Source organism: Ischnura elegans, chromosome 9 (assembly GCF_921293095.1).
Source record: "Ischnura elegans chromosome 9, ioIscEleg1.1, whole genome shotgun sequence".
Lineage (NCBI taxonomy): Eukaryota > Metazoa > Arthropoda > Insecta > Odonata > Coenagrionidae > Ischnura > Ischnura elegans.
Genome location: NC_060254.1, coordinates 32405849 through 32419349, shown reverse-complemented (window position 1 = coordinate 32419349; position 13501 = coordinate 32405849). Strand labels below are relative to the sequence as shown.

At 36.0% G+C, this 13501-nt stretch overlaps 1 protein-coding gene across 2 annotated transcripts in view; it reads right to left on the bottom strand.

Annotated features, from left to right (window-relative positions):
- Window positions 1–13501, bottom strand: part of LOC124165266 (serine/threonine-protein phosphatase 1 regulatory subunit 10-like) — a 49305-nt gene that overhangs the window by 10517 nt on the left and 25287 nt on the right. For both annotated transcript variants that reach the window (XM_046542597.1, XM_046542598.1), the window contains exons 6-8: window positions 1823–2049; window positions 1524–1602; window positions 970–1287 (exon numbers count right to left, since the gene is read on the bottom strand). In XM_046542597.1, coding sequence (XP_046398553.1) covers window positions 970–1287; window positions 1524–1602; window positions 1823–2049 — 624 coding nt within the window. The remainder of the gene's footprint in view (window positions 1–969; window positions 1288–1523; window positions 1603–1822; window positions 2050–13501) is intronic.

Sequence of the window (13501 nt, the reverse complement as noted above, 5' to 3'; positions counted from 1 at the left end):
CCTCCCAATGTTATGCCACTGAGTCTTATACTCCTCGTACACTCGTAGTCGTACACTCCTCAATCTTCCCAGATGCCCATTCTAAAAAAAACACTTTAATATTTATGCCAGGATATGGACAAATAATTATGTCCTCTACACTGACTAGCACCTAAATATTTAAACGCAATAAATAAAACAAATATTAGTAAAAAAGTTAATAAAGGCAATATTTATACTGAAATTATATTCACTGAATGATATAATCCCAAAAATATAATTCTCCTAACCTGGAGATGGGGAGGGACATAGAGGGCTTGAAATTCCTCCAACTCCACAATCTTTTACCTTATTACTAAATAGTGGGGAAGGCAATTACTTGTTACGGTATGGAATATGCTCATACAGGATGCATCAGAGAGGACCGATGTCACACCGGATTAGGGGTTTCCAGGCTGTCCACATATATGATACACGCATTGTCTGACGGTATGATTGCTCTTCAAAGGTATTCAGATTTTCCTACTAATCAATAGTTAGTTTCTGCATGACTCTCTTTTATAAAATGGTGCAGAAACAATGCTAAATTTGTGTAGATGATAAAAGTGAAAATTTTGTTTGAAACGACTCCTCAATCTCCAAAACACTGGCTTTGGTTGATGCTTTAATGTTTTAGCTACTGCTGTATCTCTTACCATTAAAGCAAAAGGAGATGCATAGAACAGGATACAAATAGATTAAAGTTTGATTTTACAATGAAGCACATAATTTCTTTCCTAGCTCAAAGCCACCCATAAAACAGGTACATAGTCGTTCATAGTTTTTGGGTCTAATGTCTTTTCATGAGTGGTCACCATGTACTGCTGTAAGCTACCCGGTAGGAACTAGATACCCCAAACTCCAATAGACAAAAGCTTAAAACTTTTCCGCACAGTGGCCGACAATGATATGAAATATCACCAAATATAGCCAAAAATTAATAAGACTTACCTCTTTCAGTTTCATCCAGTTCAAAGTACACCACCTTCTCCAATTCTCCATCTTCTTTCCACTTCACAGACCTCTTAGTTTTAAGAGATACCCTCTTGTGGTAAACAAGGATGCCCCTTAAACCTCGGGATAAAACCTCTCTTCTTCTAACATCATCACTTTCTGAACTATCATTATCATCTTCTTCCTTCTTTATTCTTTTTCTTGTCACAGAATTATCATTTTCTGCTTTATTTTTCAGACCTTTTGTCTGAGAATCCTCATCAGAATTTTCATTTTCAGCAGATGGGCTATCATCGCCTGGTGTAGGGGTTGTGGCTGGAAAATAGAAAACTTTAATTTAAAAAATATAATTTTTGATAAAAATTAAATTTTATGGGCAGTAAACTAATTAAACTACTCTCCAACATATTGAAGTATGAATATTAAACTATTACAAGAAAATGATTGCCGTAAACCAATAATCCAGCACCTCAATGGATGAAAATGATGAGGTGCTAAAATTTTTATTACATAACTAATTCATACATCAGGGCTAGAAATCTTCAGCTTACCTCTTCTTTCCTCATCACTCAAATTTTCCTCCTTGACTTTTTTTGTTTCATCCTCAGTTTCCAGCGTATCTTGATAAAACTGTTGAAAGGAAATAAAAGTATGTTTTCATCACATAATGACAGCTATAAATTACAAGTTATAGTACTAATATGGAAAATGAGAATCGTAAAATTAAAAGCTTCACTTGGGCCATGAATTCAATTCTAAAACTTAGAAAGTATAACACTTATCTCATGCCATTATTCTTTCGAGTAAGATTTAGATTTTAATCAAGGAAATACAAATGTATTCAACAAACCTTAAATGACGGTTTCAACACTGGAGGAGATTTCTCATCAGGGGAATGAGGTGGTGTCCCGCCAAGTCCATCCCCAGCTTCTTCTTTCTTTATATCAGCATCTTTTCCCTTTGGCTTTTCATCATCTTTACTACTAGATATTCTTCGCTTCCGCCGCCGTGGCTCTTTCCGTGACACAGCTGTTAATGCATCCATGAAGACGTCACTTTCTTGAAGGAAGGCATGTGCTATAATTAAGACAGAAACAATGGTATTAATCTCATAGAAACGTATCGATCTTTACTGCAAAGCAGTTAATTACATTGGTCACCCATCATAAATGTCAGCAGTTACTCCTAGCTGCATTCTCCTGAAAAACCACTAGAAGTAATTATTCTTAGATGGTAAATTAATCTTAAGGCTCGACACTACCATAAAATTTCATTGCAAAATTTGATTTCTCCACCATGTGAACTTAGTAAATTTTTTTACATGGTATCCTCATGAACGTTTAGAGTTCATATTGCAGCATACACTAGAGCTACAGCATAGAAGATGTTACTACCATATTACAGCAGTTCAACTAGTTTTTAAGGGGCTAATATTTAACAATTATTCCATTCAGCCAAATTAGGTTATAATTGATCAAATCAAATGTGATTGTTAGGATGGTAGGAAGGGGATGTGAAATGATTTCAACCAATTTACACAATGCAAACTTCTTTATTCCTTTGTATGGAGTACATTGCATTTATTTCATAATTTTCCGTCCATATCTGTACATACTCCCCAGCAGTATTTTTTGGTAGTTTAACAACATAAAAGCAAACTTTTTAAATGTATGCTATATAGATAATAACTCTCATATTTATTTTTTCCGTTGAAATCATGTTTCATTGAATTTTCTACAGCACAAGGTAACCAGACACCCAGAAAATGCAAGAACTATTCTAAAATATAAACTTTGACTGGCATCAGGAAGGAACTTTTCATTATTGCTAAGTTACAGGTAATTAGAAACTTTTAACAGCACTTATATGCTTCAATGAAGTTACACAACCTTGAAATTGCCATCCTTTCAATAGTTTGATTCAACAAGTGCTGACAGTGTCAAGTATCAATTAAAAAATATAATTGATTTTGTATGCATGACAGAATTATTTATTAGTATTTTTTAGCATTTCTGTAATAATAATTGCTTCCATATTATTTTGCATTTTAAGATATTGTCCCCCCACCCTTGCTGTGTAGAGTTTCCCCAAGAGCTGATATCTCCTAAATGCACAAAATGACCCTAAAGAGGAGTTTGCACGTAGGGTAAACAGGGGGGATGGCAATCCTATCCCTTCACACCGATGAGAGGAATGGAAAGAGTTGAATGATCACCAGAGTGGAAAATGCCACCATTAAGATATGCTCACTCTAGGGTGCATTGATAGTTAAAGAAATATTGTGATGTCCGCAATTTTGTTTACCTCAGTCAGCTGAGAGGTTGGCCGCAAACAGAGTGAGGTACTGTAGATTTATTAAAAGTAGGGCAACTAGAAAATCCCAAGATTGAGCTGAAAACAAAATTGATTTGTCTAGTCATAAATTAATCCTCTGAAATATCCACTAGGTCTTTCAACAAATTCAATATCTGATAACCTTTCCATCAGATGTATTTTGCATATTTGAATTCATATTTAAATAACATTCAGTTATTAAAATGTGAGCTGCGAAGAAAAATTCTATTCTTTAATGAATACCGATTTTAGAGTATCTGCTTATCCCACGAATTACAGTATCAAGATTTCTTACAGACATGGCTCTTTACAGATACTTAAACCTCATACTTATATTTCCGTAACAACTGGAAACCCTATACACAAAAAGTAACTCCGTAACCCATGGCATTTCCAATAATTAATTCAAAGCAATTTCGGCAACATTGGAAGAGTACTTGAGTCCTCAAGGAAACCGTAATTTTCAGCATTACCTTAAAATTCAACAGAGCTTTATGATTAATTTGCTCTTAGCTTCAGGTAGTGAGCCATAAATTATATTTAAGTGCTATGCTAGCCAGATGGTGGCATGACTGGGCATGAGCAGGATCTGCTCTTGGTGTAACAAGTAGTCTCTGCATTTCCACTGCGACACCAAAGCTATAATAACAGTTTGGTTTGGTTGTAACATTAAAAGGAATGAATTTAACATAAAAATGTAGGTGTAAAAATCAGATGATCCTATCATTCGTCAAAAATTTAGTTGAGCATGCCCTAATCAGCAGGTACTCTTGGAAGTGAATGTGTAAAAAAAAAATTATGAGATACAAAATGGAGGATGAAGTTACAATATTAAGAATCAATACCAAATTAGCAAGCATTTAAACATGAGTAACTATGTGCGTAACCTCTTCTCGGGATTCCCACCTGGTTAATTTATTCATAATTAACCACCTGGATTAAATTATGGACAACATTTCAAGGTCCGACATTCATTCAACCTTGAGGATGAGCCCTGAGTCGGAGCTTGAAATGCTGGCCGTTATGGATAAATTAACCTAGTGGGGATCCCGAGAAGAGTTTACCCACATTATTCGCCAGGAAAGCATCAAATCATATGAGTAACAATGTTTAAAAAACAGATTTGAGCCAAGACTTGCACCAAATTTTAATTTATGGTGAAATATAAAAATAATTGTAATTTATAAGACACTAAAATTTCATTGCAATATGTAGTTGCGGACTTAATTTTTTGAAAGGTAACATTAAAAATCTAATGAGCTTTTAACTTTTTCTTAGTAATTTACTTCAATGGATTCTTCTCTATGTGATTTCTATGAAAATATCTTATTACTAAGGAAGGTGCTATACTTTTAAAATTGAATTTCAAGGTAAAATCATCCAGCATTTTTTCTGCTCCAAGTTTTCTGCAAAATTTTCATCTGATCATTTACCATTTATCTTGGTGATATAATGTTACTACCGCCCTGAGGGCCTGCACCACGGGTTTAGCCGAGTGGCGTACAGGTCTCATGGGTACATCCAGTAGAGAGGTGGAACATGCCCACCCTTCCAGTCACCTTACTCAATTCAATTTCCCTACTTCCCAGCCCATCAACAAATCTTCTCAAGTAGGTACTACCTCTACTCAAGAGCCAGCCCATCCTAAATAATGTCCTAGACCAGTCCATAACAAACTTTTGTAATACTTAGTCCCCATTTCTGATTAAACCTTTCATATTTTTATAATACTTTTTACATTACATTTTTGTTAGTTATTCTCCATTATTTACTATGAATCATCTTTGAATGACACTAATTTTTATCAACTGACTAAGATTTCTGCAGCTGACCATATTTAAACATTTTATTAGCCTGTATTGGAAGCATGTTCTCCATTTAAACCATAAATGACTTAGGAAGGAGTGAAGGAAAAACTAAAAGATAAAATACTATTGGATTAATTCATGTATCAAGTTGAAAAAAATATGAAGAGATAATCTAAACATTGGAAACTTTAAAATCATTTACATATGTTTTTTTCAGGTACTAGCACCTAACCACCTTAAAAATAATCCAATTTGAAAACTGATGACAAAGATTAAGAAAAAACAAAAATAATGCGCCGGTAATTGCAGACAGTAGACAGGTGTTAGCCACCTTCCCAGAGCATCTTCGTCATATGAATGCCATTTCTTAGTAGTTTCTATCAAGATCATTCAAGGACATAGGTACATAGGGAGGGGTTCAACCCCCTCTTCCCAACCGACCTCATCGATCAAATGAACCCTAACTATGGGCATACCCGATGGGGGGCAGGCAGGGGCAGTTGCCCCCACCTGCTCCCTGATGGGTTGAGCAGGAGGGGATAGTTGCCCCCCCTCGAAGGAAAAGTAAATTTAGTTCAAAACAAAAAAAAATTGAACAAATTTTCTTTCAATCAAAGAAAAGTGATATTAGTATAAAACGTAATTAAAACGAAAATATTTTTTCTCTAGTAAATAATTTGAAAAACTAACAAAGCGTTGCCATAATTTTCTTGAAAGTTTAGATTCCATAACCTTTTCTGTGTAACAACTTGAACGACCTTGGCTTGCCCCTCTCTAATTATGATTTTCGGTACGCCCTTACCCCTCCCCCAACTCCGGAAAATGTTTTCTGGACTGGACATTGCTGCCAGTTTTTACTTTAGAATAATAAAACGTAAGTTGGAATTTCAAATTCAAACAATCAGACGTGTGATTCGTCGCCTACAGCCCTCCTTAACGTTCATAAAACGATTTTAAACGTACCAAATGTAAGTGCGCGCACAGCGTTAACGAGAGCGAACGAGATCATACACTACGACCGAGAATCGATCTCCGAGTGACTAAGCGCATACGGCAGCCGATTAGCGAGCCGATTAGCGTACTGTTGGTAGAGAGATTTTAATCGCTAATTGGTGCGAAGAACGTAAAACATATATTTGATACGTTAAACACCGTCGTAAATAAAATAATACAGGCAGAAACTAACAAGCAAGAAACCATGAGCCCGAAGAATCTGACGACCAAGAGAAAATTTAATAGTCGGGTACCAAGAAGGCCCCTTAAAAAAACAGGAGGAAGAAACTTCGAATAATCGCACCGAGAAATTACCCTATTCACAACTGGGATGTCGATATAGAAATTAAAGAATAAAAATCAATGTCAAATGCAAGTTATACAGGTCAGGGATTATATTACCTCCGATTTCGAAGAAAAGAATAAATAGCTAACATAATGGTACACCGCCAAAATACTAAACTTGGATTTCTGCACGCGTTACAGTTGCCGCACAAGGACGCCAATCGCGGAAATTATGGACATATGGAATGCGAAACTCAATCGGGAAGGTGAACAAAGAGATGTAACGAAAATTTGACGCTTCCCCTCAGTCCAGGTGGCAGACTTCGATGGTGAATACTACGGAAAGGCATCCATCCTGAGGCCTTTTGAAGGGACCTCTCGGAATATTTGACTTGTGAAAAAATAAGAAAAATATTTAAAGTTTTCAATTATGGCCTCGCAAATAAATGAAAATTCCATTTAAAAGGCGATACCATAAGTAACGCCTGGGGCAATTCCAATGCTGCGCAACGCCAATTTCGTATTGAACAAGAACCCGAACAACACTGGGGCAACTTTGTCTGACGGAAAAATCATCGCCCGGATTTTTTTCCCGAGGGTAGGGAAGTGGAGGGATGCCGAACGAGAAGGGGTATATTTCCCTGCAGAGAGGTTGAAGATGGTTCACTTAAGACTGCATCTCCAAAATATTTACGAGGAAACCCCATGATCTACATTGCCTCCGACCGTGTGTCTTCTATTGACGCGATCGGACAAGAGGTATTATTATCATATCTATTATCTAGAAAAATTTAATGCAGGGGCTGCATACTGCTTCAATCAACAATTGACGTAGAGATCTTTAGATTTTCATCGTGCAACCATAAAAAAATTACGTTAAAGACCAAGCTCATAATATAAGCCGTGGATGAGGCTGATGTGAATTTTACCTTATTTCATAAAATCGAATCTTGTGACGACTAAGATTTTTTAAGGCTTGAATGGATTAAATACATAATTAAAAGGATTTGACCTTTGAAAAACATAGATATCGTCTGTTTTTTTTAATAGCACGTAATGACTTCCAAATTTTCCGTGACTTAGCATCGCGCTATAAATCTATTATTTGCCGAGTAATACTATTTATTATTGGCACAATAGGTTTTAATTGGAATTAAAAAAGCTGCCAGAAGTTCTTTTCCTACCCCACGGAAGTTCAAAATTATCTGCGAGCGACTTCTGGCAATTACTAGTTGGGTCACCCGTCCGGTTTGGGTTCGTCGAATCTATAAATGGCAAAGACGTAACTACTCTAACTCCGCGGCTTCGTCGCCACACTGCAAGTCTGTTGCTTAACTGCCGCGATGATTCTTTTGATAGTCCTCGTACTGTCTATTACTCAAGGAATTTACGTATGGAACAAGACCAACCACTTACATCCAACCAGGGGCGCAGTTAGGAATTAAGGCTGGGGGGGGGGGAGAGGTTAGAAGCAATAACTAATACCGGTGTGCGTGGGGTTATGGAATACCCACCAGGATAAGCCGTAGGTGCGAGATTAATAAATTGCGGAATTTTGAGAAAAATGGTTCAAAATGACGAGTTTTACGGCTTTCTGAGGGATATTTTATTAATCCTTACACTACTCTATTAGTATTATCAACCCAATTAAGTAAAATGGATTAAACTTAAAAATTTCTCCGAGCTCTGGGGAGGGGGGGGGGTTATCCCCCAAAAACCCTCCCTCGCTGCGCCACTGCATCCAACGTCATCAAGGTATCATCAGCCGACACGGAATTTCGTTTTGGCTACGTTCGGCAAGGGGAATACCTGCCTCTTCCGAGTCTAAATGCTATTCATCATTTAGCGCAAGAGTAAAACACGGCTTAATAAATTCGACGAAACTGTAACTTAGAAATAGAGAGTCTACATCTAAAATAATACAAGCCTTTAAATAAATCAATCAACAAGTCTGATGGCCGTTTCACTGTTCACTGCGTATTTCTACAGCACAATTTAGCAGCGATGTCATAGCAAAAACAGAAGATTCGAATAAAACAATACATTAATTATCTACACAACTCCCAATTACATCAAATAAGTAATGCAAATCGGCCACGATTGAAAGAAAATAATCTAAAACACAGCTTAGATTTTCTGAGCAAAGACAACTAATGAATGTTTATGAGAGAATACCGCAACTCTGGACAGGCTAGTCACTCTGCGGCTTTATGTTCTTAAACGTTCCTTAATAGAATAGTGGGACAAAATCTTAGCAACTCAATATTGCTCATATCCAGGGTATGATTGTTCGTGAACGTGTATTTGTTAAACATTGTTAAAAATCCCCGATGCAAAGGCCAACACGAGCTGCTTTCGGTGGCATGAAAATAAATAATCGAACAAAGAAAAATATTCAGGGGGAGTTCATAAGTTAAACGGACGTTAATACACGATATCTTTTCCAGTAAACAGCAGTACAAATTAACCCGTTTTAAAGCCTCTTTACGCAAATTTTGGTACACCTAAATGATAAAAATAGCGAACTCCGAACTATTGGAGGAAATGAAAAATAGTTGGTTAAAAGAGAGAAGTTACGCATGAATAGCACGAATACCCATTTTCAATCAGTTTTAAAATATTATTAGCAATCACGCAGCGCAAACGATCCAGCCTAACCAAGCGCCTATTGGGGCATTTGATGTCGGAGGCTGTTTCATGAATGAACTCCTCTGTCCGGCAATAGTAAATGTTGTACCAGGCACTGTAACAAACCCAGAGTATAACGTAAGACCAAAGATAATAATATGATATGTAATGCGATCACCACCAGCAACTATTATTGCCGCATAGAATCAACGCGTCTTTAACATTCGGCTCTCGCTATGGGAAGATAACCGAAGGTTGACGCCGTTGGAAAGTATACGGACACATTCCGTAGCGATGACTACTGCAGTCCGATAGCTAAGACGACGTGCTGTACATTCTTTCCAATGCAGCTCCTAGCAATGGCAATATACGCAAGGCGAACCACGGACATGCTAGGCTTTGTATTTGAATTCCAAAGTGGAAGGGAAGGCCGGGAGAAGGGGGCGACGCCCATAACTGAACGTGGGTCTTCAACTAGGCCGTTATCAGCATAAGGATAACAAACAGAGGCCTCCAAAGTAGTATGGAGGTACGAGTCTCAAATCCGAAAAACTTAGAAAATTAATTAATAAAAGCTATTCAGGGAGTTGAACCCAGGCTAACGGCAGGTCAGTCAGTCAGCGGCAATCAGTGAATGTCAAGGTCAAGTTTTCTTTCCACCATCGTGTACACAAGAATGAAGTTTTAGGTGCATCCACTGAGCTTCAGAATCATATCAACACCAGTCCCGCTTCCATGTTTGCTAGGGGAAGAGACAAGATGATTTATGCACTATATAATAGACGGAATTATAGGCATCGAAAATTAATTAAAATGGAAGAAAGTGGACGGGGGCTCTTTATCAGGTTGAGAACATTTCAAATGTTCATTAATTTAAACAAATTTCGTACATCAAAGGAAGGCTGGCGTAGATAATTTTCATATTCACTCGTCAAAACTGCACACCTTTTCTCCCCTAAACGCGGAGAATCGATACGCTTACCCTTCAAATTTTTGCAATCTGAAAAAGCTTTCGGGAACAAACATGATGGGGTTGTGGTCAGATCATGCTATAAGGTGAATTTCTCGTAAAAATTAATTGCGGAGTTGAAAGGAGTCGAGCTTTACGGAGCATTTGAAGAACAATTTACTACTCCCGATTTCTCTCTAAAATGATGCAACGGCGACGGAAGGACGGCGCGTTTTCCCCGATCAAATACGGTACGGTTCCGCGCAAAATATTCAACAGACGAAAAGTTAAATAACTAACCAGTTTTCACGAAAAAATAGTAAGTGTTTTGCTTGGACTTACATGCTCAAACGATACAATAATAATTGCTCGACTAGGGCATTGAGAGGAAATTAAATTCGTCAAGCATAATTTCGGGATTATCAGAAGCAGTAATTCTTCACTTGATTAGCTTAATAGATAAATTCACTATAACGAAATTGTTTGAATTCCGTTTATTTCTCCTTAACCAAATTCTTATTAATGGCCCAGTCGTCATTAAGGTTATAGGTTTAAGTAAGAAACCTTAGATGCACTAGAAATTATAAGAAAATCAAATGCCTCTGTGATTTCTTGAATATTCAACAGCTTTTACGCCGTATTAATATCTAAAACGCATTGTGCCTGGAGTTTCATTCTTCATCATCGAATTATAGGCTAGCCATTTTCATTCAGAAAGCCTTTATTTGATCAAATAAGAATACATGAGAACTCTGCTGTGGACAGTTCTCTCATCCTCATCATTTCATTCATGAGTTGACATTTTTGGGACATTTGAATAATACGGCATGCCTTTGCTCTTCAAGGTTTATGATAATACTGACTCCAGTTTTAAAACAGATCATAGTTGAGGACCAAATGTTACTTTTAAGCAGGGACGGATTAAAATTATTATTTTGGGGAAGAAGGGGTGGTTCACTAATTTTGACTACAGCGAGACCATATATAATACCCCTCATCAATTGGAGAACTAGGATAATTTCCTCAGAAATGATAATAGACAAAAAACGCACAAGCATTTTATACTAAACAGGTGAAATAAAACCTAGTATTAGAAATACACCCTTCTGATTATAATTTGTCAATATTAACAGAAATTCTGGGTGAGGATGGTCATCACACCCCTTAACCCCATTTAATCCGTCACTACTTTTAAGCAATGACTTATCTTCTCTTCTAGTTTTCAACTTTAAAACCAACAAAACGCAATAAAAAGCAAAGGCATACACTTCAAAGCTTACCTTTACGTACAGCCTCCATACCTTTATCTTCAATCATGGAGAACAGCATGTGCTGGAGATAGCGTTAGCTTTTTTTGGCAGGTCATCAGGATTCTTCAATTCTTACAAGGTTTAAAAAGCATCAGGAAGCAAATTTCGTACAGTCCCACACTAAAATTATGGCACAGTAGCAATACTGTGGTGAACTTTTACCATTGTAAAGGAATTACCTTACTGTGAACTCTTTCTTTTGATTGCAGTTGCACAAAATTATTTTCATAATTCACACCAAATAATTCCTCAATGATGAAAGTTATATGATAACAAGAACTTTAATGGATACTAACCTCATCTGTTGGAGAAATCAACTTTTGCAAACTTACTTAGGTATTTTAAATATCACAACATACATAACCACCTCCCTGTTATTGATATTTAAGATGTTTGAGCATAATATAAAAATAATAAATTCAATCCCACAACACAGAAGCAATTTCTTAAATTTCTTTAAGCATACGCCTCCATTTTGCTCAATAAAAAGAAAATCTTCGCCTTGAAAACTTCCACAGGATATTGAGAGAAACATGATTTAGGGCTTTGATGATGACTAGAAAAAAAATTCAGTATGAATAGATGATGATACAAAATCATTTGAGTTGCCATGCACATACTTATCAATATGATTTTTATAAAATCATCCCAATTATTAAAGCTGAGGTCAAAGTAATCACAGATATGAAATTTTTTTGTTGCCCATCCATTATCCATTAGGCAAATTAAAAGTGGTAAGTTCTGGAAAAAAATTGCAGGTCATCAAAGTAGCAAATGAAATAAATTATAAAAATAATAAGAGAGATTTCAAAGCAAATTTCTAATGAAAAAATTACTCCATCAGGGATCCCTAAAGAAATATTAACCCAGAGTTTTCCTTCACCGCCACAGATGATTTGGACTATACCTGAAATGATGAATTTGATACAGAATTTAGTCATCACTGCCTTCATTGGAATATCATGTACACAAGAACAATAAATATATATTCTAGAAAGTTAAAACTACTTAATAAGGAAGCATGAAATTATAGAAGTTAATTTATAAATTAATAAAACATCTCCACAAATTCAAAAAGGAATAACATGTTAGTGAATTAATTATTTAGAGAGTTCACATGCTCATAAGCACTAAGTTTACTTCCACGCAGAAATATAGAATCTCACCTTAAACTGTATATCATAATAAATCAAAACTTGTACACCGAAATTATACATATTCTCATATGACCTATCCTATTGACTGATATCAATTCACACTTGAACTCCTTCATGTTATCCACATAACTTTGGAAAATTTGCTAAAGGGCAATCATATAGGAATGCTTTTCCTCAACTTCTTAAACGAAGGTTGCTCCATATATAACTGAATATTTCCTAAAATATGTACAGTTAATGATAAATATTGAACGTTTTCTAAGGCCTGTATTTTCTTTGTAAACTAGCATGGTAATTTTTCCATGAAATTAGGCATTGTGCAAGACTGATTAATTATGTAAACAACTTATCCAGTAATAACAGTGCCATATAAGCTTATTTCTGATTTCAAACTGATATTTTCATAACATTCGATTGATCTTGACAAGAAATAGTGTCAAATGAGCTAAGCACAGAAAAATTTCAATTTTCAGAGAGAAAATTGTTGGTCAACATCATAATTTTGATTCTCACTCAGAATTCAAACTTTTCAAGTTGTTCCACATTGCTATATTGTCATAATCTCTGCACTTAAAGTGAAACGTCAGTGGCATAGGGTATTAAGACTTAATTGAGCACGGGTACTAAGATGAGTTACATCCAAAATTTCTCACTCCAAGGAGAAAATAATGTTTAACCAAAAACAAGGAGAACGCCAACTCCATCAAGAAATTTGAAAGAGGATACGTATTCATCTTCAATGCAAGGGTAGAAAAACTCAAAGGTGGATAGAGCTCTTTTAAGCCAACTTATGTATAGTGACAGTTAAAATGAAAGCAAATTATGAAATAATTTTGTAGAAATAGGTCATAAAAATGGACAATTAGAGAAGAATGGCTAATTACAAAATTCTGATGTTTTTATATGACAGCAGTAGCTGCCTGAATGATAGGAGGTGATAAAAATGACATACAACTTCCTTCAAGTTTGCTTAAAATATAATTTTCTAGAAATTTAAGTAGAGAGCATGCATAGGCTCTTATACAATGGTATTTTAAAACATTTTCAAAATTGATTCCACCTCAA